The 26,567-nt window shown below is 44.8% G+C and overlaps 1 protein-coding gene across 1 annotated transcript in view; it reads right to left on the reverse strand.

The window, feature by feature from the left end:
- pex5la (peroxisomal biogenesis factor 5-like a) overlaps window positions 1–20,040 on the reverse strand; it is a 109,367-nt gene extending 89,327 nt beyond the window's left edge. The window contains exon 1 of the mRNA XM_083766577.1: window positions 19,925–20,040. Coding sequence (XP_083622703.1) covers window positions 19,925–19,945 — 21 coding nt within the window. The 5' untranslated portion in view covers window positions 19,946–20,040. The remainder of the gene's footprint in view (window positions 1–19,924) is intronic.
- Window positions 20,041–26,567: the final 6,527 nt, after the last annotated feature.

Consider the following 26,567-nt stretch of genomic DNA (forward strand, 5'->3'; position numbering starts at 1 on the left):
TAAAGGATTGTTCTACTTCAACTACACAGAGCTGCCTTGGACCCTCTTTAAAGTTCGCCACCTTCTTATCTCCTTCCACATTGATTTTGACTCATTCAAGGTATACTGTAGAACTTTCAAAGAACTCGTATGCTGTATTATTTGAAACCCTCTCCAAAGAGCACCTGTCTGAAAGTAGAAAGGGACACTCTGTGGAGCGCAAATATCCACCAGGGGGTTTCCCCTGGTGGATATTTGCGCACCCAATAAGTACACAAACTGTCTGACGCACTCATTTCATACTGTGGATACACAGGGTATGCTGAAACATTTAGTATGTTGGTGATTACATTAGATGTAGGCTTTAGTGTCTCTCTGTTGTGCGGGTGCATATACAGTACGAGTGCATATACAGTATGCATGTCATAGGAGCATTTCATAGGAGCCTTGTTTCTTTGTTAGTTACAATGTCCGTGTGATTTATCAAACTGTATGTCCCTTATTTTCATTTCTGGGAGTTGGCAACCTGAAATCCCAATGAAAAGAAAGTTGAAAAAGACCAAAACTGGAGGACCTTTATGGATTGTTTTAGTATGCCAGAATTTGGCAGAATGAGAGTGAGGGACTTCTAACATCAGAACACAGACGTGGCATTTTAGAAGAAGCCTTTTATGTAACAATTCCCATGACGGACTGCTTCGTAAGCCTACGCCTCGTCTGCCTCGACTCTAGATGACCCTGACTTCTGACTTCTGGCAAGATTTTGAGCATATCTTTGCTTTAGCTTGGTTTGTGTTGAATCTCATTACAGACTGAAGCTACAAGCTGCAATGTATCTCTACCGATTCAAACCTATCACTCGTATGAGACCAAATTGCTACTACTCCGCAAGTAGCAGGGCAGATATTGTATTATGAGCTTTAGGCTGTACTTGTCAGGAAGTGGGTGATGCACGGGGCGACCTGTAACCCGTGGGGTCCAATGGGTTACTGTTGACGGTCAGAAGCTATACGTATGTCGGTGCACCATGTGCCATCGTGTAGAATTGAACTTTGATGTGTACGCCGCCTATGCATGCCTTGGCTACACCTCTGCCATTGTGGATGTGTGACCGTATCCTGAAACCTGAATTGGATGGCACAGTGGTGGCCCACCACTGTGGCATTTCACTGGCTTGAAATGTGTGTGGTATGTCACTGCCCCCACCAGTGGCATACCACACACATTTCAAGCCAGTCCCAGCTAGACATTGCAAGCATGTGGTCAGTACACCAACTGGTTGCATCAGGGTGCTAGTGTGGATTTCACGTATAAAACACACACATATATTCCCAGGGAGCAGGGCAACACAGTTAACAAAATGTATTAAAATTGTAATGTTGATGATGATGACTATTGCCATTTTGCAGCATAGGCAGCAGTTTATAAAGAGAGATCTTTCTGACAGCTTCATAAACAATGGCACAATGGCACAATGTCCCTGTGCCAGCAAATATATAATTTTGCATGTGGCAGTAAATCTTTAATTGCATTCAGAGTGAATGGAAATCCTAAGCCTTTGCAACCCTCCCCCAACACAAACATCTTCTTGGGCAATTCTATGCACTGGAGAAAATGGCTCCATAGCACAATTACAATATTTACTTCGTCAATAATTTATTTTTAAAGCAGTATTAAAGGAGTAATTTAAATTGACATAGACACTAAGATACACCCATATAGTATGCAATGGGTAGGATCCAATCTTTGGAGGCACATGATGTGGCCATTTCTGATTTAAGATGAAATACCAGTGAATAGGGTTAGGGTTAACCCTATTCACTTTTCTGAGTTTGGTGAGCCCTACAATAGGTGTTAACCCATTCTTCATTGAATCTTTTGAAACATGGACGAGGAAGAGTGAACTTGAGAAGCATAGCGAAGTGAAAGTCCTGGAATGACTATTCCAGACCACCAGTTTCCACTACTATGACTCGGGGTATCACGGAAGCAGGGCTTATTGCTGAAAGGATATCTAACAAATGCAGCACTGATTGGAGTACAATAACTTCCCATTTGTCCGTCGAGTCACGATCTCCATTTGAATCGCACACTGCAACTTATTTTCAAAGCATTATACTGGCAATAGGATATTTTGGTTTGGAAAGGGAAATAAACACATTGCCAATTAGTTCCCTGCAAGGTAGTTCTGAAAAAAGCATGGATACTGAAATGTACAGTATCTTTGGGAGCTACAGTACTTTGTACAGTGTTTGTACTAAATGTACAGTATCTTTGGGAGCTACAGTACTTTAAAGTAAAGCATGGATACTGAAATGTACAGTATCTTTGGGAGCTACAGTACTTTCCAGTATATTTCTTGTGTCCAATACACCTATTTCATAGTTTTCTTTTTTGGGTTGTGTGTTAATTTTATTAGGATAGTTTGCCTATGACTAACCTGTTTTGCATTCAATAATGAAGTGGGATTTGACTAAATCAATAATTCAGATGCTGTAGGATAACAGTGGTTAAACTGATTTTGATGCTATATTAACACATTTAGCTGGGGACCCCCTGGAACCCCCTCAAGGAACCACTTTGAGAAGCTACTGTAGGACCAAGAGGTTTCTGCAGCATGGAAATGTTTCATACTAGCATAAGCACCTTGTGTTCTGTGTATCCACCCACCCAACACCTGGCTTAGCCTGTGTTGACGAGTGCCAGTGTCTTTTTACACAGATACCTGGCGGCTTTTAATTTGAATCCCAGTGTCACTTCAAACAGAGGAAATTAAATAAAGCAGTGCAAACAGCAGGCCCCATGCCACACACGCAACATCTCTCTCTCTCTCTCTCTCTCTCTCTCAATTCAATTCAAAGGGCTTTATTGGCATGAGAAAACATACGTTTACATTGCCAAAGCAAAAGGCACAATACAACAATACAATCTAAACAAAATGTATGTACATTTGATAGTCAGTCTCTCTCTTGCACACACACACACACACACACACACACACACACACACACACACACACACACACACACACACACTAGAAATAGATGACATCCGATATGGCTTTTCCAACGGGGCCAGAGGAGCCTCTCAGCCGGTCAAGACAGATTAAACACTGGATTAAAAAACAAAGGACGATAAGAGTTCCAACCTGGTTATTTATGGAGTTTACATTCTCCTCTTCGTTCTGCCCTTTGTCTCTTGTCGTGCATTATTCATTCATTATCATTCATCTTGCTCCAAGATGCTCTCAAACAGAAAAGGACAGCATTAAAACCCTGATGACAGTGAATAACTACATTCCCATGCAATCCAAGCAGAGCAGGAATTCCCTGCCTCCTCAATCAGCTTATGGGACAACCGCTGCTGATGTATCCTTGAATCCCTCTTAGTCCTCCTCTTAGTCGGCTTTCTCCTGCTCTGCCGGCAGGACCCCAACAGAGGTTTAACAACCAAGGGGTTTCACAAACAAATCCCTTTCTCTCCCCTCACAGAAACACAAACACCATTCAGTGTGGGCAAAATGTGCCATTTTGAGGGCACCTACCGGTACGTCTGCCGACTGCTGACAAAAGAACTGCTGTAGCACCCAGGTTTAGCCCATTTGCTGAATTAAAAACTGCTGTAGCACCCAGGTTTAGTCCATTCGCTGAATTTCGACGTTGCCAGACTTATGAGTAGGCAACAATCTATGATTGGCTGGCTATGCGAGACTATAGTTGAAACGACGTTCTGCAATTAGTGTGTTGTAATCGACTCCATGCAGTGAGTCAGTGGAGAGACTATACCAAGGTGAGATCGATTTAATCGGGCCAGAAGACGCACATGAGTCTTTTTCAGTAGGGGTGTGACCCCGAAACGCTAAACATGAATAATTTAATATTTACACACCCGATAGTGACATCAAGTGATTCTACCAGCGGCGATGATATATCAGTTCAAGCCTGCACTCCTTCAAAGCATCAAAACATCAAAACTCATCAATAAAGTGTGACCAAGTTGATTGTCAAAATGATCACCGGGGTTGGGGATGTGTAACCGCTCTATATTGTGAAAGATGAGTACTTCTCAAAACGTGTGGCTTCTGTCAAACCAGAATACACGATGAAAATATGTAATTGCAAGATTCTACAAGGTTTGAAAGAAACAAATATTTTCAATAAGATCATCAATAATATCATCAATATAATCATAAAATGTTATTGATGTGCTGAGAAAGTGCTCACTTGTAAGACTATTAGTATGATCAGAAAATAGGTTGTTCCAGAAAAGTGACAAAAGTGGCTTATTTATGACATACCAGGTGCAAGATAATAGGACCTGCAGTTATGATGAATCATGAAGATGAATGTTTAATTATCATGAACTTAATGTTCACAAATATGATGGATATACTGGTATGGCAGGATGATTGATTGTATAACATCAGCTTCCATCCCCACACTACAGTCACCAGCCAAATACCACTAAATTGTGGCTGTGGCTGTTTACCTGTCAAAGTGACTGATATAATAATCAGTCAAATCAATTTGTGTTCTATTCGTGTGCTAAAATAGCAACTGTGGCTGGTAAAGCTTTGGCCCCATAAGCCACTGCAGCCTGTGGGAGAAACAGCCATGCTCATTGCCCTATTACCGCTTGAGGCCAGGAGTATAGCACTGTCTGCAGGGCTTTTTGTTCCAGCCGGATACCACCTGGTTGTACTCATTATCCTGTTGCCTGAAATAGACAGGCCAATTAAATAGTTTTTAATCAAGGTTTTTTAATCGGACAGGATTTAAAGGAGCCTGTCTGGAAGAATAGCCTCCACGTCCCCCTTCATCATGCTTAGTGTTGACCACCTCGGTCGTGGGAAACCCCTTTCAGGCTCATGACTATAAATATAGGACGAGTAGAGTACGGGTAAACATCTTTCGAAGATGCCCTGCCTGTCTTTTCACACTGCATGTCTGTAAACGCAACTTGCATTTTTGTTGACTATTTTGATAGATGCTACACTTCTGTGTGCAGATATGTTTGTTGGTTACTTGCTCATGTTATTTAGATATTATTTGTTTGTCGACAAAGGCTAAGTATCTTATTTAGATGCACTTTGAAATGTATTCTGCATAAGAACTGGTTAAATGCTGTTTCTCCCTAAACCATGTGTTGGTGTATTTTAAATCAGGACCATGTGTTCTTACATCAGTCAGTACATCTGATTAAGTCAATCAAGCTTCATGTTTGATTGTTTGTCGACCACCAAGGCAATGATGGTGTTGGGCTTCATTAGCATTCAGCATTAGTACTTCAGACTGACTTTCTGGAATCTTGCTGTCCTGGTTCGGAAGGGAAATGGGAACTCCAGTCAGTGACGCAGATTCTGTCAGGAGCAAGGTTGCCTCTGGAGAGAAAACAACCTTGAGGGAGATGCTAACGGATTTGTGTGTGTGTGTGTGTGTGTGTGTGTGTGTGTGTGTGTGTGTGTGTGTGTGTGTGTGTGTGTGTGTGTGTGTGTGTGTGTGTGTGTGTGTGTGTGTGTGTGTGTGTGTGTGTGTGTGTGTGTGTGTGTGTGATAGCCATAGAAAATGTAAACCTTAATGGACTGGTGGGCAGATCTAATGTGGAGTATGGGGGCAGAAGCCACAAAGGCTGTCTCTTTTCCCTTTGTTCTGCCTCACAATGTCATCTTACACAGCCCTGCAGGGTAGGCCAGGTGAAGATGTGAACTCAGCAGAGTGCCCCATTCATATACGAAATATGCTAGTAAATGTTAGTTGGAGGAAAATTGTCTACAGTGTGTTCTGTCATGCAGGAATGTCACACTATGGAAAACTGGTACCTGAATGAAACAGTATCTCTAATAGCTTTTGGGGATTAAATGGATCAGCAATTGTACTGAATCAGCATGGCTCACACCAGTTGCTCCTTGGGGAAAGCACTGAAACCGCCTCAATCTTATCTAGTACTTCCGTACTCCATGCCAGGCTCACTAAATTTGATGGTTTTGACAACAACAGTCTCTTCCATGTTATTTGACTCAATTGTATATTTCTGATAGTACGCCTCTCCTACGCAGTCATCAAGCACAGCATTGTCGGCTACCAATCCCTATCCATCTCCTTATTGCCGGCTTGTTGGTGATCTAGGAATTGAAGGTACAGTACTTGTTGAAGATTACTCTGAATGTGTGCATAAGCTACTACAGTATGCCTGGAATGCAAATTCCATTTTTAAATACAAAGTTACAGCATAGCAAGGTCAGCACTGTTGTTGGCCATTATCAAATAAGATTGAAGAAATGGAAGACAGGAGGTTGGCACTATACCTTTCTGCCACCCTGCACCACTGCACCAGTCATGCCAATCTTTGATATAGCGCATGCAGGCTGAACCCGATAGCCAATACTATGGCAGTTAACCATGAGGACAAAATGTGGCCTTCATCTAGCACCTATTTCTCACCAAGAACTTTCATCCACCCAATGTTGGCTCACTGTGTTGTGATTATGAGGACACCCCCAAAAGAAAACATGGAACATGGGACCCTTCTTAACTTCCTTGACAAAAATCTGCCCAGTACTGGATGTGCACAGCACTGTAGCTGCCACATTGTCACAGGATAAGAATGGATACTCTGGGTGTCTGTTTCTAGGAGAAACAGCTAGACGTTGAGCACCCACCATGAGTCGTTGTGTTGTGTTGCTGTTCTATAAAGAGGAGCATGTAAGCCTCATCTAGAATTCTAAGCCACGGAGGGCTAATAGATCAAGACCCACAACCCGCTGTGATTTATACCACTAGCATCCATACAGCTGTCACATCTTCATAGTGAAATATGTTAAGAAGAATGTTTGTAAGTCAGTGATAGTATACCTCAAAGATGTATCAGATTTTCTCAGACTTGATCTGACACTCGGATCAGAATACGAAGAATCCTTCCCATATGGTGCTCTAGATAAGAATACATTCTACACAATTCTACACAAATACTGTACCAGTGCTACTTGATCTAGGTCTGACTGATTTCTGTGTTATTCACAATCACATGGCCAAAAATTACTTAAAAACACAATTGAAAATGCACACTTTCACAAATATTGTACACACAGCTGAAAACGACTTCAAGAATATAGTGTGAATATAGTTGCAGTCAAGATAAATGCATCTGTTACTGTATGCAAGCGAGCAGTAGGGACCATTAACATCAGACCAGGCGTCTGGTTTGCAATGACTGGACATTAGCTGCCAAATTGTCCCCATAAAATGAAGTGATAATAGCAAGGGCATAGAGCTGGGTAAGGACGGTAGGGACCTGTCCCTAACTATGTTGAGCATGTGCTGAAATGTCCCTAGCTATTATTTTTGATTGGCAATAAATGTTTTGTCCATTAGTTTCTAGCCAATGTAAACAGCTGAAGTTCTCTATTAAGACCTTCCTGCTAACCCTATTAACATAAGGACTCTGGGCTAAGTACATGAGCCAAAGCTACACCTACGGGCGAGCATGATAACTCCAGCTTATTTAATATTTGTAATAGTTATATTATTTGTAGATGATATGTAGATTTGTAGATGAATGTTTTTGCTTTTCTGGATTCCTAATTTGCAGTAAAAAAATAAATAATAATAAAACCAACAACAATACTGAACAAAGCCGTATACATTTTCCATACATAGAATGCATTATTTAGTCACATGACAGAGGTAGTGGCTCACAGAGCCATTGAAAGGAGAGTTCTGCCAATTTGAGGGGGCAGAAAACAGCCCGGTCACCTGGTTCATTCACTCTAAAGCCCATAGACTCCAATGCATTCAGTAAACTTCCCGGTTCAGGCCTTTGTCACTCTTCGCCAATAGAAGTCTATGTAGAATTGGACTGGCCCCATGAAGTGAACGGTAACTCTCTCATCTATATGACTCTGGTAGCTCAGACAGAGGGGGGCGGGGTCACAGTTGAGGCCTATCGGCTTGTAACAACATGATCATAAGCCTAATTATAAGTGTTACATGGGGTTGCACTGCAATGGTATATACTAATTGGTCCATTAAGCCCTAAACTCATACATGAAACTCTGATACTGATGACTAGCCTCATCAGTGTGTGGATGTATTTTCAAATGCAGCAGTACTTGATACAAGTAGGCCTATACTGTGGTGTTTTTCTAAGAAAACGGTTTTGATGCAGATGTAGAAAGCAACAGAGAGAGAATAGCAGGTAAAGAACCGTGTAGACCTGAAGACAAGCCACCTCAACCAAACCCCTATACAGTTCAAAAGCTATCAATTACAGTCCTCTGTATTCAGGCCATTGTATCCTTGGCTTCACAAAAGCCCGAACTTGAAAAGAAATTATCTCTTTTCATTGTGTCAAAACATAAACCATGAAGAAAAGTACACTGATAAAAAGCCAGAATAATAGCTCTCTCTCTCTCGCTGAGGGGGGGATGACGACGCCAAAAGATGATACAAACAATCTCCTTGCCAAAGACTCCTGGGACAGCAGCCCTCCCGGAACCTATGCCCCTTCCCCTCGTCCTTTCTTATTCATTCAATAAACATCCTTAACAATATTGGGTGGTTCTTGAAGCGTGAACAGTAGGTTCAGTATAGTACCTTAGGCAGGGTGTGGCAGATAGATAGATAGATAGATTCGCAAGATGCAAATCTATCACAACTTTTGAAGTTCAAAGCTAAGGAGCCTGCCTGGTTTTCTAGTTGACTATCTAAATTGCCACAACTACTGTTTTTCGTCTCAAGTCCAAAATGGAATTTCGAAAATGATTGGAAAATGTTATTGTCAGAGGTATTGGGCTATACATCCAGTTTCTACCAGTCCAGACCAGTATATACTCATTATTAAGCAAACAGTCTGGATTCAGAACGAAAAGCTACCAGAGCAGCACCGTCTCATTATATAAGTGCTTTGTCTAGCTTAGAGGACAATAAATGGCATCAAATGGATCTAAAGGTCTGCTGCAAGAGGTTTGAAAAGGGTACAATTGTGTTTGGACTTCTTTTGGCATTAGAAGTTATTATAGACCTGCAAAGTCCCTGCAAAAAAACAAACTATTTAATGAATTGTGAAGTGTGTGTCACATCCACTCTATAAGATATATTGGCCGATTATCTGTGTGTGTGTGTGTGTGTGTGTGTGTGTGTGTGTGTGTGTGTGTGTGTGTGTGTGTGTGTGTGTGTGTGTGTGTGTGTGTGTGTGTGTGTGTGTGTGTGTGTGTGTGTGTGTGTGTGTGTGTGTGTGACGTGTGTGTGTGCGTGTGTGTGTGTGTGTGTGCGTGTGTGTGTGTGTGTGTGTGTGTGTGTGTGTGTGCATAACTCAAATATGATAATCAAACACTGACAATTGATGATACTACTATTAATAATAATTTAGTCCTCTTTAGTTGTTTTTTAGGGTGTATTTGTCACTGTACATTTCGACATACATGAAATTTGTCCTCTGCATTTAACCAATCATAACTATCAGGAGCAGTGGGGATATGCCATTAATATGGCGCCCCGGGAGCAGTGAGGGGCTACGCTTCTTGGTCAGGGGCACATAGACCGGGTGAGGTTACCAGAACAGAAAACACGAAATATAACAACTTCTAAATGACCCCAAGCGTCTTTTTCTGAATGATGTTCTGTAAAGAAAAAGGTTTTACGTATAACACCGATACCGACAGATATACGTGAGAACGTGGTGCACACATAATTATACTCTCACAGTTACTGTACTCTACATAATCATGCTCACACATACAGTATATTAGAGCGTGGTAACAGAGGCACATTCTTCAGAAATACAGAGGATATTTCAATACGGACAATACAGTATATACAACCTCACTGTGTTCAATTACATGGCAGTTCTGCTGTACATCTCTACAGTATGTCAAAAGGACACTGCACATCTGTAGAAAGGTAAGCGGACTGAATTGTTTTCCAGCATTGAACTTCAGTGCACTGTTGTGTGTTCCCATTCTGTAGGAGAGTGGTAATTAATATGTTCTTGCACCAAGGACATCACAAACTATTGTACATTCAGCGTACTTGGATGCTGAATGCTGAAACTATGAACTTGTCTTAAAGGGACACAAAACAAAATATGTTAATGACGTTTAGAAGATTTAGAACACTTTCCTGGTGGTCTTTATGTGTGTAATATGTGGTTTTAGATATTTTAGATTTTAGCAGTGAGCCCAGTGTCTCTGATGTCATGCTCCTCCTTGTGGATAGGGGGAGGGCTGTCTTAATGTAGTCCAGGAAGTAAGTGAGCCCAGTGTCCATGACATCAGAGACACTGGGCTCACTGCTAAAATCTAAAATATCTAAAAACCACAGATTACACACATAAAGACCCCAGGAAAGTGACATTAACATTTATTAATATGTTAAAAAAAAATACAAAAAGGGTGAAGTTTCCCTATAAAGGGTTTGTTCCGATTTTTGGAATTAAAGCTGTAGAAAATAACTATTCTTTGTGTCCAGTATCACTACACCAGCATGTAGCAGCACAAAACTCTGGGTTACTTTAGTAACCTCAGTTTATCAAGCGAATCGAGCGAGAGAATCGCCTAAGGGTGGCGCCATTTCCATGGTGCCAACACAGAATAAATCCATATACTCACGAAACAATACTGATTAGGTCGTGCAGCTGTCTGTCACGGCTGTAGCTGCAGGCTCCGCCCGGAGCCTTTAAAGCAGCCCACCAGCCGGAAAGACGTCATTCCTATCAACCAGTCCTTTTTCTGTGCTCTTTCTAAGCAAGAAGGGTAGTAAGGGCGATTCTCTCGCTCGATTCGCTTGATAAACTGAGGTTACTAAAGTAACCCAGAGTTTATCTAAGCTCATCTCGCTCAAGAATCGCCTAAGGGTGTACATAAACCCCCCGTATCACTACCACCAGTTGAAAAGGAGGCCCGACCCGGGATCCCTCCCCCAGCAGTCCCCTGCCCGTGGGGAGAAGGAAAGGCAAGGAGGCTATCTGGACCACAGGCCCAGTAGACAAGAACCTATCTAAGGAGCTAGCCAGCGTAACTGTCTAAGCACTCAGACGCGGGCTGATGGTTCCCCATCTTATATGCCCTAGGATCTATCTCCTGAAGTGCGCGTGTGTGACCGTTGTTCCCAACTGTCCCATCACCTAGCGGCAGCTCCCAGAACGGCGTGAGCAATTCCAAAAGATGCCACGTCCAAGTTATAGTACGTGGCGAAAGTCGAAGGGGACGACCAACTCGCCGCCGTACACACATCCTGAAGTGAGGCTCCCTTTGCAAGGGCCCAGGATGCAGACATGCCCCTCGTAGAGTGAGCCCGCAAACCCTCCGGGGGTTGTGCTCCTCTTTCGGCATAAGTCAACTGTATGGCTTCCACAACCCATTGTGAAGGTCTCACCTTGGTTATGGGAGTCCCTCTTCTCTGAGGGTCCCATGCGACAAACAACTGACTGCCCTTCCTCCTGTTCACATACAGACTGTTCAGTCTCTCGTCCTCCGCCGAAGCGAACGGGGGCGGGTGGAAAGCCGCCAAATCTACCGGAGCACATCCGGAAGGAAAATTCTTAGGCAGGAACGACAGGTTCGGCCTGAGCGAAACCCTGTTATCGTTCCCACTGAACCTCATGCAGCTTGGGCTCACTGAGAGCGCATGCATGTCACTAGATCGCTTCGCTGTAGCCAAGGCGACCAGCAGGGCGGTCTTTAGTGAGAGAAATTTCAAACCCACTGTGTCCAGTGGTTCGAAGGGGGCTCTTGACAGAGCGTGTAGCACCAAAGTCAGGTCCCAGGACGGAACTAAGGATCTAGATACCGGCCGAGCACGCTTGACACCCCTCATGAACTGACGAATCAATAAGTTCTCACTTATTGGTCTGTTGTCTGTACCCACATGGTAGGCCGATATGGCCGCCAGGTTGAGTTTGACTGAGGAGTTCCCCAAGTTCCTATCCAACAATTCCTGCAGGAAGGTTAGGATAAGAACCACCGAGGCTTGAAAAGGAACCGCCCGTTCCGGCCTCGCAGCACACCAGCGCACAAACACGTTCCAAGCCATGTTGTACCACTGTCTAGTTGAAGGGTCCCAAAATCGTCTCAATGACTCTAGGGGGCAAGCCTGTGGCTACTAGGGTCGACCCTTCACCGGCCATACCCAGAGATCTAGGTCCTGCGGGCGCGGGTGGAATATCTCGTGACCCGCCTGGTTAAGCAGATCCCTCCATAGAGGGAGCTGCCAGGGCCGGTCATAGAGGAGGGGAAAGATGTCCTGCCTCCAGGATCCTCGGGCTGGCGCCACTAGGAGCACGCTCGAGCCCTGAACCCTCACCCTGGCTAAGGTGAAGGGAATCAACTCCAGTGGAGGAAAAGCATAGAGTAGGCCCTGAGGCCACCGATGTGCCATCGCGTCCAGTCCCAACGTTGGTGAGCCTGTCAGGGAGAAGAAGAGTGGACACTTCTCGTTCCCGCCTGCAGCGAACAGGTCTGCCACCGGTGTCCCGAACCTGTCCCAGATCTGTTCCACTACACCCGGGTGTAGGGACCAGTTGCTGTAACGGAGGGGACTTCTGGACAACAGGTCTGCACCCGCGTTCAGAAGTCCCGGGACGTGGCAGGCTGTCAGTGACAGAAGACGTCTGTCGCACCAAGTCAAAAGCCTGTATGCCAACGTGTGCAGGCGTAATTACCTCAGTCCACCCTGCCTGTTGATGTAGCACATCGTTGTCGTGTTGTCGGTACGGACGAGGACATGACAACCCCGTATGAGCGGCTCGAACGAGCGTGCATTCCCCGGGGATTGTCACTCGCCGCGAGAGGAATCTGGTGGGCACCCGTAGAGACCTCAACCAGCGCTGAAAGACCAGAGAATTTCCTGCCAGTGGCGTTTAGGCCCGCCACAAGGCCAAGGTCCCGCCCCACTGTGTCGGAGAGCCCGGGGGCTGCTCCTGGCAGTGGGTTCATGTCCCCCCGATGTTGTTGTTGTTTTGTTTTTAATGGCATTAAAGCCTTTATTACAGGAAAAGAAACATGTACAACATTTGAAACAACATTTCGATGATCGGCCGCACCCGTGGTGACGCTCCGCATCGTGAGCCGCCGCCTCTTCCTGGGCGGTCTGAGTGTGGGAAGGACACTCGAATCCAGGCTCGGGGGGGGAGGGGAGACGTCTGGTCTCGTCTCCCCTGGGACAGGAACGGTGTCACTTGTTCTGCGGCTCCCTATGACCTCTGCCCTGGCCTCGTCTGGGGCCATGGGTTGGGAACCAGAGCGGCCACCTTTACCACCGCTGGTGCGTTGGGGTTGGCGTGTAGGTGGGCGGGAGGACTGGCGCGAAAGCTGGCGCGAAAGCTGGCGTGCAGCAGGAGGGCGGCATTGAGGTGCTTGCCAGCCGATGCCAAATGTGTGTAGAGCCTCCCATTGGCTGCGGAAGCCTCCCTGTCCTTCCTATCTGTCAGGACTGGGTCCTTGGACAGTGGGGTGACATGGGAGGAGGAGGGGTCTAGGAGGAAGGCCGCCATGATCCTGTCGATGGTCTGCATCTTGTCGAGGCCCACCGTGGGCATGTCCTCCGTGTCCAGGGAGAGGCCCACGCGGCGCGGCATGGGGAGCGGTGTCAGCGGCTCCTTCCACATGGCTGTCAGGTGGGCTTTGAAACCTTGGGCCAAGGGAAGTTTGACTCGAGGGACCGGTTTGACGGTCTGTCTGAGGCGTGATCCCCATTCTTCTTCCTCTGGTGGAGGGGGCGCTGCTGTTGGCCATGCACGGCCACACCTGATGGCCGCCACCATGAACACCTCCACGATGTCTGCCTTGTCCAGAGGGAGGAGATCCAGTGGAGGGATGTTGTCCGGGTCCGCTTGGTCGGTGTCCGGTAGGTCACCGAAGCGTACGTCACGGTCCAGGATGACGTCGGGGTCAGAGGACCTGTCGTCCTCGTCGTCCTCGTCGTTGGAGTACACCTCGTCCAGGACCGTGTAATCCTCCGTATGGGGATCCTGGTATGAGGGCAGGTCGTCTCGAGGATCCACCTCTTCCATCTCCTCGCCCCAGTTGTCGTTAATACGCTGTGGGGGATAGATATCACTGGCGGAGCTGCTGGCCGTTCCGGCTCTAGCAGCACCGGCGGAGCTGTAGTAAGTGTCAGGACTACGGGCCCTTCCGGCTCTGTCAGTCCAGGCGTTGGTGAAGGACGCAGCCGGCTGGCGACGTCTAGGCGCCGGTTGTGTCTGGCCCGTGCGTCCTTCTCGTAACGGAGGGATGGGGCCCTCTTCGTCGCTATCCTGGGCGCCTTCCTGGTCGGTGATTTAGACCCATGGGTCAAATCCCGTCTCGTGACCGTTGCCGTAGGGCGGGCCTTAGGCTTGGTCACAGTGGAGCCGGACTTGGCAGGGATCCTACCACTGGGAGTAGGAAGGGGGGGCCAAGGATCAACGGCAGGGCGGGACAGGGTAGCTCTGAGGTCAGGACCTCCATCGCCGTTAGGGCCCTGGATGGGGTCGTCAGCGATCCTTCTGAAGTGTGCACCGACCCGTGAGAGGCGGCGGCCCTTGTCCTTAGTAGTGAGGACAAGGCAGCATGGACAGAAACCATGTGTCTCGAAGGCCTGACGAGCGTGCTCAAGGCCTAAACAGAACATGCACGAAGTGTGCGGGTCGTCTGACGCCAGGGTTCTGTTACAGTTGCGACTGAAACATACCCGCTCACGGTCCTCCTGGGTCTGGTCGTGCCGTGTAGTGTCACTGCCAGTAGCCATGTTGCCTAGTGTCGTTTTCCAACTGTCCACTGAGGTGTAAAAAAAAAAAAAAAAGGCTAGAAAAAACCAACCAGGGTCTTCCGACACAAGGAGAGTCTTGTAGGCCAAGCGCAGTGTTCTCCAGAAGTCTGGAGGAAAAGTCGCTAGAAGTCGCTAGAATATAGCTACAAAGGCTTTAAAGGCTCCGGGCGGAGCCTGCAGCTACAGCCGTGACAGACAGCTGCACGACCCAATCAGTATTGTTTCGTGAGTATATGGATTTATTCTGTTTTGGCACCATGGAAATGGCGCCACCCTTAGGCGATTCTTGAGCGAGATGAGCTTAGATAAACCATAGTTCCATGGTTTTCAAATGGGGTCTGCGGACAACTAGGATAAATTCAAAGTGAATTTACTTATGATTAAAATACTTCCAATTACTGGGGTATAGCCATTGGAAGTAGTTTAATCATACAGTAAGTAAATTCACTTTGAATTATTCCAATACAAAACATTACTGAGCGACTAAATATCTTTCAATATCACCACTTTGCGTATATGCATCGATTTATTCATGTTCAAATATGAAATTGGACAATGCAATTGTTTCCGCTAGGCTGAAGACTATGGGCTTCTAAATACACTGTTTGGGGATTTAGCAGTGGGGAAGGGGTGTTCCCCCACTAAAGTTGGTATTTTGGTTACCTGCCTAAATCCCTAAAACACCTCTGTTACCCGTTACATTATGCATAGGTGTGGTTTGGGTGTTACAATAATTATACCAATCATCGTGCCACTTGCCATTGCCTTCAAGAGATCCCTTATCCATTGCCCGTTATGCCCAGTGCTATATTGCTTTAAAGTCTCACTTGTGCTGCACCCCCCCTAACCCTAAACCTAACCTAACAGAATGAGCAAATGGAATCGTACACGCCGCACAATGCCTGGCACAAGCCAAACTAGAAAAAGTGCCCTTCCGGGCACAGGTCTCCACCAGGTTATCCACAGATCCGTGCAGTTAGAGGTAAAAACACTTTTCGGCCAGTTATAGCGCCACCTTGAGGCTGAGTTGAAATTGTTCATGTGGCATTTCGTCCTCGGCCTAGTGGGAATGTGGGTGCACAATTTCACGGAAATCACGCGATGTGTTCATGATTTGCAGCATTTTGTTTGAAACTGAGCACTCCTGTGAACTTTGGAAGCCAATCTTAACCAATCAGGATGGAGTCTGATAAATCTGAAAGACCCGTTTTGTTGAATGGCTCTAGAGAGACTGTGTACCAATTTGCGTGATGTTTGGACAAAATCTGTAGGTGTACTGTGCAAAAACTTGTTTTGCACAAAGCGGCCTCCTGGTGGCGCTATAACAGGCCGTTCTGGAAAGTTTGGGGCAGAGGTTCATGGTTGGCATCCAGGGAGTGTGTGTGCAAAATATGGCATCGAAAAACTTGTTTTGCACAAAGCGGCCTCCTGGTGGCGCTATAACAGGCCGTTCTGGAAAGTTTGGGGCAGAGGTTCATGGTTGGCATCCAGGGAGTGTGTGTGCAAAATATGGCATCGACCGGGTTAACGGTGGCCGAGATTAGCTGTTCACGGACACACGGACACACGGACACACGGACACACGGACACACGGACGGACGGAGTGCAAAACATACTCTCCCCACATGCCTTCGGCCTGGTGGAGACAATAACTTTTTTGACTATACATAAACACAATGGAAGTGGCAGGCACTCACTTCTGCTGATTATAGGAAAATTACAAAGAGATGAGTAGGAGAATAAGGAGAGATGACACAGCCTGACTCCGCGGACATCTCCATTGCAGGCGCGCAGTGTGCCCCGCTATATGAATGAATGAATGAATGAATGAAATTTTTATTTTCGTGTCATGCCACTTTGGCCCATCCCATATGGGATTATATGACACATTTCACAGAATACATTGAATACAACTGACACTTCCTGTTCATACATATTTGTAAATTATTAGAACAAACAAACAAAGAAATAAAACAAAGAAAATAAAATAAAACGAAAACAATCATAACAAGGCCATTTTACATGTAAATGGCCTTCCTCCTCATTGACCAGGCCTTCTCAAGGAATGAGGCAAATGAAAAAGTGTACTTTTGAAACAGGCACTTCAGTCTCTCGAAGTCCTCCAGCCATACAAATTCATGGTTTGGGTCTCCCTAATGGAGTTGTAGAATGGACAGTAAAAAACAAAATGCATTTCATTTTCGATTTGCTTTAGATCACACAGATTACATAGTCTATCCTCCTCCACCGTGCCTACATATCTACCTGTCTCAATATGCAGACCAAGTATGCCAGCTCTAATTTGGGCACACAAGGATCGTTTTTTCTTTGACATATTATACTGTACATAGTTTTCTGTCTCGTAGACCTGTTTTATCTCACAGTATGTGCGGAGCTTTGGTTTACACCATATATCCAGCGCCCATCTATCCTTTACACCCTGAAAAATAATTGATTTTATTACCTTAACCTCTACTTGTTGTTTACTATAATAGTGGTCCTCATAACCAGCTCTCATAAGAATATCGTACATGTCCGTAGCCCATGCGCCCCTGATCGAAATATCCCACACAAGAATCTTTCTTACAATTCTGTTAGAGTTCAATCCCAGTATTCTGTTCCACAGACGTACCATGTGCACACTCCACCGTACCTCATTGGGTTCCCACCCCGTATCCCCCAAGATAGCCAAGGTTGGTGTGAATTTGTGTACCCCCAGGAAGTATCGCATTGCTCTATTATGCACGGTCTCACTTTTAGGGTATTGTTTAAATCCCCACACTCCTGCTATACCAAACTAATTTGGCATTATAGCTTTACGGGTGCTTTTAAACTCCACTATGTGCCTTCCCAAATGTGTGTGACCAAAATTTAGGGGGAAAGCGTGCCAACACGCCCATGACCACACCTGTAGGCACAAATACCAGTGTCTGCATAATGGATAGCAGGTGACGCTGGACCAAAATACCATTAAGGGACAGAGCAAGCTTTGGGCAGCGGCTGACTTGCGGGCCGCGTCGCGGGTAACGGCGGCGACAAATGGAGCCCATAGTCTATATGTACGTCTAGTGTACGTCCTCCCGGTGGGTACTCAGGTGAGCCAGTAGGATCACACACATGTCTACATGGCATAACAACTAAATTAGGTAGAAAAGTTAGGCCAGACAAAATCTGCACACGACCAACCTTTTCATGAATTCTCGTTTAGTTATTTTTTCTAAATTCTCAGTTATCAGATGATTCCTTTTAAGATGTGGTGTAACTAACATGTGAGTGTCTACTAGCCTACAGTAGCACAAAACATTCACTGTATATTGACAAAACAAAGCAGAATGTACAGCAGTGTCTTTTTACTCAGCAGCCACAATGGAAATGTTTCAATTTAGCCAAAACAGGTCCATTGTTGTGAATATACTGGAATGGGATATGCCTATCCCATTAATGTGTGGTTTGAAGTGCTGACTGTTTCAGTTTTGGTTTCATGATCTCTCTCTCTCTCTCTCTCTCTTTCTGTGTCTGTCTGTCTCTCCCCCTCTCCCCCTCTGTCTGTCTCTTCCCCTCTCCCCCTCTGTCTGTCTGTCTGTCTCTTCCCCTCTCCCCCTCTGTCTGTCTCTCCCCCTCTCCCCCTCTCCCCCTCTGTCTGTCTGTCTGTCTGTCTGTCTGTCTGTCTGTCTGTCTGTCTGTCTGTCTGTCTGTCTGTCTGTCTGTCTGTCTGTCTGTCTGTCTGTCTGTCTGTCTGTCTGTCTGTCTGTTCCCCACTCCCCCTCTGTCTGTCTGTCTCTTCCCCTCTCCCCCTCTGTCTCTTCCCCTGTCTGTCTCTTCCCCTGTCTGTCTGTCTGTCTGTCTGTCTGTCTGTCTGTCTGTCTGTCTGTCTGTCTGTCTGTCTGTCTGTCTGTCTGTCTCTTCCCCTCTCCCCCTCTGTCTCTTCCCTCCCTCTCTTCCCTCCCCCTCTGTCTGTCTGTCTGTCTGTCTGTCTCTTCCCCCCTGTCTGTCTGTCTGTCTGTCTGTCTCTTCCCCCCTGTCTGTCTGTCTGTCTGTCTGTCTGTCTGTCTGTCTGTCTGTCTGTCTGTCTGTCTGTCTGTCTGTCTGTCTGTCTGTCTGTCTGTCTGTCTGTCTGTCTGTCTGTCTGTCTGTCTGTCTGTCTCTTCCCCTCTCCCCCTCTGTCTGTCTCTCCCCCTCTGTCTGTCTGTCTCTTCCCCTCTCCCCCTGTCTGTCTGTCTCTTCCCCTCTGCCCCTCTCCCCCTCTGTCTGTATGTCTCTTCCCCTCTGTCTGTCTGTCTCTTCCCCTCTGTCTGTCTGTCAGTCTCTTCCCCTCTCCCCCTCTCCCCCTCTGTCTGTCTGTCTCTTCCCCTCTGTCTGTCTGTCTCTTCCCCTCTGTCTGTCTGTCTGTCAGTCTCTTCCCCTCTCCCCCTCTCCCCCTCTGTCTGTCTGTCTCTTCCCCTCTGTCTCTTCCCCTGTCTGTCTGTCTGTCTGTCTGTCTGTCTGCCTGTCCTTCTGTCTGTCTGTCTGTCTGTCTGTCTGTCTGTCTGTCTGTCTGTCTGTCTCTCTGTCTCTGTGTGTCTCTCTCTCTCTCTCTCTCTCTGTCTCTCTCTCTCTGTCTCTCTCTCCCTCCCCCTACCGGGAGGCTGAATACTTGCTTCAATAGTATTTGCGAAGAAACATCATAAGTCTCTATAGCCTATATTTACAGTATGGCAACTGACGTCACACGTCCGTGACATCACGTGCGCCTGCAACTGCACGCGTGGAGCGCTGTTATTATAGTCAGACTCAGAACTATAAGCCTTTAAGGTTTCCTCCGTGCCACGGTGGTCAAGGTGAGAGTAAATGATATGATGACACACGATGATGTGTTTAGGCTACACATGCATGCACATGCATGCATGCACACGCTGTGGTGCCCAGAGGTGCGCACTCTTTTCACAATATACCTTTACTTAATTACTTATTACTTTAGCCTGCAGCTCTCAGAATCACAATTACCAGCCCGGTGCCTGTCTTAAAAAGTATCACTCTGATTTGAGCTGGCAGTTAGATTGCAGTGTGATTAGCATATGTCCCTCGTGTAAAAATGTCCTTGGCGTGAACTAGGCTTCATTTAGAAGTGCGCTCCTTATTCACGTCATTGTGTTACGACCAAGGTAAAAGCATAATATGCAAATTGTTTCCCATGCTAAAACAAACAATAATTAACCTATCCTTACCTGTAAATGCCCCTGGTACATTATTGAGCCAATCACGGATCTCCCCGGGAGTAGATGTTTTTGACTTCTTCCACAGCTTGCGCGAGATAGCTACAGAAGGCTACTGCAAATGTTCACATTCTAGTACGCAAAGAGTTATTCAGGCGAGTGCATCAATGTTTCAGTATTTCTGGCTGCGCCGGAGTGGAGCTGTCCTCGCCTTAAGTGCTGAATTTACTACTAGATCTTCACCATCTAAGGTTGTTTTCTTTCCCCCCCCCCCCCCCCCGCGTGTCATAGAAAACTGCCGGTCGAAAACAGCAGAGGAGTGATTGAATGAGTCAGAGTCACTTTCAATTCGGAGATTCTTCACAGTGCGCTGACGTGAGCTTGTGAAGTGCTGCTTTGGTTCTGCCGATTCCAAACCTTTACTGAACAGCGCTATCTCCCCCTCTCTCTTGTGGCGAGTGTTCATCCTGTTCTTATAGTGTAGCCTACTCTGTGCCTTAAACTCCCCCTAACCCAGCCCTCTCTCCTCTCCCACTCCTGACTCCTCTCTGGTGCCTCCTCCGCTCCGTGGCTCACGTGTTCCTAAAAGACTCAAGAGGCACTATCTCTACTCCGACGATGTCGCTCGCCATAGCTGATTTAGATAGATTTAGATTATTTTTGGACATATTAAATTAAGATTGAGAAGCTTCCTCCGTGCAGCGCTCTTATCATAGCCTATAGTAGGCCTATAGGCTACAATAAAATCCGTATTTTAACCTGATCTTTTTTTTTTTGCAGAAACTTCTGAGTTTAACTTCAGATTTCACTGTTCAGGTCTAGTCCACTGGATCGTTGTGGTCAATGGTAAGGCCATGCATGCTTATGTGAGTGGTAGTAGCCTACACACGATTAAGGTAATTAATGCACTATGTAAAGCAGCTGTTTCATCCTGTTTAATCATGGAACATAATAGCCTAGATGGAGTATGGACCAGTCGTCAATTTGCATAAGGACGTCAAATAATTATATGCAATGTATTCCATGTTGGGGGGGGGGGGGGGGGGGGGGGGGGGGCATGGCAAGAGCGCACCAAGCCCCATTGATAAACATATTAGCGGATACTATTTTGTTCGCAGCTGTCCAATTAGTAGACTAAAGCATTGGGCTGCGTAACAATAATTATGCAAATAACATGTAGTTTCAAGGTGACAATATTAGTGGAGCATGAAATGTTCTTCTGTAGTATCTCTAATTAAGAAGTTCACTCAAGATTCTTTATTGTCGGGTTCGGCTCCTCAGCATCAACAAGATAAATAGTTGCAGCAATATTCATAAAATAGCAATAGAAATAGCATAAAAATATATAATACATATTGCAGAATGTAAGGTGACACACACACACACACACACACACACACACAGCATGGTTGGCAAATAAAAGGAAAGGAAAAACCTGAATAACTGAGTAGAGAAACAGTGAATGCATCTGTTCCATGTAGGTGAACTGCATGATACAATTAAGCAACTAACATCCTACATCCTACCATGCTCTGGCATGTATAAAAGTGCTTAGCAGGCTGTGGATCAGAAATACTGAGGACTGCTAGGCCTAAACGTGTCCATTTTATGTAGACCCGGGTAGGCCTATACTCTAGTATGTCTAGTATATTTGAAAGTATGAAATATAGGGCTCAAATGGTTAACACATATAATGGGAAAAGATAGTGATAGTCTATTGTAATATAAAATGCAATAAAGCTGTGCAGCAACAATGGGATTACACACAATTTACAGTAAGGCTACCAAGGCCAAGGCCTCCACCTGCTCCCTGGACCCAATGCCCACTGCATTTGTGAAGGATGTTCTGCCCCATCATAACAAACATCATCAACTCCTCTCTGCAATCAGGCACTGTACCCACCACTGTCTCAAAATTGCCTCCGTTACCCCAATCCCGAAGAAGCCTGGTTTGGACCCTGATGACTTTGCTAACTACCGGCCGATCTCCAACCTGCCTTTCCTCAGTAAGACCTTGGAAAGAGCAGTAGCCACACAGCTCCATCAGCACATGTCCAACCATTCACGCTTTCATCTCCTCCCGTCTGGATTATTGTAATGGTGTCCTATTCGGCCTCCCCAACAAGGCCCTTGACAGATTACAGTATGTCCAAAACTCGGCTGCCAGAGTGCTCACCCGTACACAACACTGGCAGCACATCACCCCCACCCTCAAACACCTCCACTGACTTCCGGTTAAGTTCCGCATCACCTACAAACTGCTCCTCCTCACCTACAAATCCCATGGCCATGCCCCACGGTATCTGTCTGACCTCCTCAAGGACTACACCCCTGAGCGGAACCTGAGATCCTTGGACATGGAGCTCCTCACCACCCGTCACGCTAAAAAGCGGACCCTCAGCGATAGAACCTTCTTTGTGGCAGCCCCTGCCCTTTGGAACTCTCTCCCCCTGGAGATTCGCCAGATGCCTACATTGGACTCTTTCAAGTCGGCACTGAAGAGACATTTTGTTCACTCAGGCTGTATTGTAAAGCGTCCTTGGGTTTCTTGAAAGGCGCTATATAAATTCAAGTTATTATTATTACCATGCACTAGACACTAGTAGTTGTGTATTTATTTGAAGCAGTCCTTACACACAATCCATCCATCCCCTCAAACACTGAATATTATATGCTGTATGAACTAGAAATGCAGAAGCTCCGCAGTCCTTTCCATTAACAGTGTTTTTGATATGCTTTGTGCCTCGCCAGATGAAACAAAATTGACCCCCTGGAAAGCAGATCAGCATGATTATTAGGCTCTTTGTTGCTTGTCCACATTGTGAACTGGAACACATGAAAATTAATGTATACCAATATTCATGTACAGTATAGTCTTTCACAATCTAATCACCTCAGAGTTTTATCAGTCTAATAATTGCTAATTCATGCTCAGAGATTATACATTATACTGAAGGTATACATTCCAGTACCAGATTGTTTTAGACTCTACTAGACGATGCTCCATCTCCTTATCTCTCTCTCTCTGCTCTGACAGACTGCAGTGGCTAATAGTTTGTCATGATAGTTTAAACCACAGGAAAAATTGTATCCCTATTTTGGGGCGTTTGATGAAAACAAAATCTACAACCTCACAATCAAAATCAAATCAAATCAAATCAAACTTTATTTATAAAGCACATTTAAAAACGACTGTCATCGACCAAAGTGCTGTACAAGTCAAAAAGCATATAGCATCAACAATACAATTGAATAATATCAATACATCAATATCAAGCGGGTACATATGGATATAATAAGAAGATAAGAGGTGAACAAATAAAAGGTTGGAAATTAAACTAGGCTGTGATTAAAAGCCAGGTCGAAAAAATGCAGAGACTTAAAAAGCAAAGATTTATGAAGTTTCAATGGACTGGGCGGATCTGATGTGAAGAGGAAGGCTATTCCAGAGCCTAGGAGCAGCCACAATAGTGAGAGGTGCGCTGATCTCAGGGGCTTATGGTGTTCAAGAAGTTCTGCCAAGTAAAAGGGGGCCAGCCCATTGAGGGATTTAAAAGCAATTATCTAAATTTCAATCCTAAATTTGACAGGGAGCCAGTGGAGTGAGGCCAAGATAGGAGAGATATGGTCGCGCTTTATTGTGCCTGTGAGGAGGCGCGCGGCAGCATTTTTGTACTAACTGCAGTCGTCTGACCAAGGACTGGTCGATGCCAGAGTATAAAGCATTACAATAATCTAATCTAGAGGAAATAAAAGCATGAATCAGTGTTTCAAGTTGCTTCGGGGGAAGATATGGTTTTACTTTAGCAAACAAATGCAGTTGGAAGAAACTGGTTTTGATGACAGAAGATATTGGCTGGTCAAATTTAAAAGAGCTGTCGATAATTTTATGCCAAGGTTTTTAACATGGGGATGTTGGGGCTGAAAGTGCCAAAAGCATGGCCATAATTATTTCGGTTTTGCTGTCATTTAAGTGAAGAAAATTTGTGGCCATCTAGACTTTTATGTCATGAATGAAGGCAGTTTAGTAATGGTTGAAGTGATTGGAGTGGGTTGCTACAATGGTGAGCAACGTGACGCCTTGTGAACTTGCAGATCAGTTATTTTCAGTAAAGACAGTTAGTGTAGATGGGGAAAATGAGCACATGTAGTATATAGACCCATCATGGAGTCTATACTTGGCTCAACAAAGTATATAGGGTTTAAGTGGTTAAGGACTATGGCTGAAACTAAAACTTTTCTTTCTTTAACCTATTTGTCTGGGGAGGTTTTTGTATTATTTCTCAGTGGCATACTTCATCAAATTCACCATCCTTCACAGCTGGGAACTGCCCACTAATATAACTCCCAGTCTCATTTATATGATTTATATCCGACGGTTTTATTCAAGATAATGCTTTAGCACGAGCTCTACTGTGCAACAGAAGTCCTTAGCTATTAGCAAATTAGCAAACAATTTGCTTGTGTAACGGAGTCAAGCTTTGGTTAATGACTTTTGAGGGGGCTGAATCACTCCACTAAAGTGTTATGAGAACTCTCTAAAGGCTACTATCATTCAAACACGATTGTTTTGTTGTTGACCTACTTATTGCTACTAAATCTATTGGCTTGTGTTCGGCATGTGGCTGTTTTGGCACCTGTGACATCAGCATGTTCCATAATTCAATTAGGACCTGTCATTATGTGTAATGGGCTCACCGCTGGCCATTTACTGAAATAGCCACCCTGGACAGGGTCTTTAAATTCTTATAATGTCATAAATCTCATTAATGCATCTCGTCAGCCTCTCATATCAGAGCGTCATCATTAATGAAGTGATGCCAGAACATCTGTGGGTGAATTTAGATTTAGATTTAGTAATAATCTAAATTTAGATTTAGATTATTACTAAAAGGACAAGAATAGATGCAGTTGGCTCATTTGAGCTGTTCATTATTGATGGGAGCAGATCAGATATTCATCTGATAAATGTGGCTCCTTAAAAATGCAAAATATCATTTTGTCCAATATCTCCATTGGCTGGATTTAATGTGATGTCAGAGTCAATTCAAGTTAACTTTCTTAAATTAATTTAACCTGTACAATTGCATTGTACTGGAAGCTGCACCCTAATTCTCTATGATTTGATACTGAACTTATAATTCGTTCCAGAGTTAATGTATAGAATACGCAATAGACTCCTCAATATCCACCAATTTCAGTGTAGTTTGTGAATTGCACATCTCTCTCTCTCTCTCTCTGTCTCTCTCTCTCTCTCTCTCTGGTGCACATGCAAGCGCGTGTGTGCACGTACGCACGCATGCATACATGTACAGTATTGTGGAAACTGGAAAGGCCTGGCTGGAAGTATGACCAGCTGTGTATTATTTCACCATGCTATGATTTTGTTAGTGCACACCTTGTTATAAAACCCATATAACAGAATTGGTGCACATGTAACAAGGTTACAATTGTTTACACACAGGCTGTCAGTCAACAACAATCCTATTACTGTGATGGAAGGGAAATAGCGGTCCTATCTATGGCTGTGTACCAATGTGTTTGTTTTAATGGTAAAGTGGGACCCGGTGGTGATGTCATAGATGGCCTTGTTTGCCCAAGAGGGCTTTGGCCTTCAGAGAAGCATGCAGACTGAAAAAACTAAAATGTTTCGTGAAATAGAAAACAGTGGATGGGTTGGATATAGTGTTGTTTATCTGCTTCCGTTTTCCATCCAGCGTAGTCAGAGGATGGATATGAGCATGGCTACATGTCATTGAGACTAATGGACTGCAAATTCAAACAATTGCTTGCTTCTAATTCAGTTCTGTTTAATCCAATTCAATTCAATTTGGTTCTTTATTGTCAGTTCAGTTGACTTCACAGTGTACTGTGATGTGAAAGAGAAATCCTTATGCATGGATATAAAAGGAAAGGGAAGATGTATCCACACACTGGAAAAAAACACAGTGGTGGAAAGTAGAAAGTGCATTTACTCAAGTACTGTATTTAAGTAAAGTTTTAGTATTTCCAATTTATTCTACTTAATAGGCCTACTTCTACTGCACTACATCTCAGAGTCGAGTCAAATATATAAGTCATTCTTACTCTAGGGTTAAGCTACCCAGCAGGACATAAAGTAATTAAAACCAGCCCCACCAGCTGCAACATTAAAGCGGTGAACACATTCATGGATTGCTAATTACAGTTCAATCAAAATTATTCTGAAATGAGCCATTCTGCAATTGGCACTTTCACATTCGTTAGTTTAAGTATATTTTATGTGTATATTTTTAATGCAGGACTTTTATTGTATACTCAACCAGTACTCGGAAAAAAGTCTAGAACGATACACGCCATTGAACTAACAACGAAGTAACCTCACTGCCTCAATGAAATCCAGCTTTCAAACTCGCTTCCAAAATAGATTCCAATGTTGTTTTCCAAACTAGGTGGCAATGCAACATGCTTGATTATAAGATTACTACACTGACTGTGGTTGTTGTGAATTTACTGGGCCGTGACAACACGCCAAACCAAGCCCAATTAACAGGGATCTCTTTCAGACAGCTAGTGTTCACTTGTTTTGAAGATTTGGGCACATTTAGACAATTTGCTTTGTCATCAGATTAGGTGGGTTCTAACTCAAGGTGACTCAATAATCCAAACATAGTTT

The sequence above is a fragment of the Protomyctophum parallelum genome (assembly GCF_964188405.1).
Source record: "Protomyctophum parallelum genome assembly, chromosome: 6".
Taxonomy (NCBI): domain Eukaryota; kingdom Metazoa; phylum Chordata; class Actinopteri; order Myctophiformes; family Myctophidae; genus Protomyctophum; species Protomyctophum parallelum.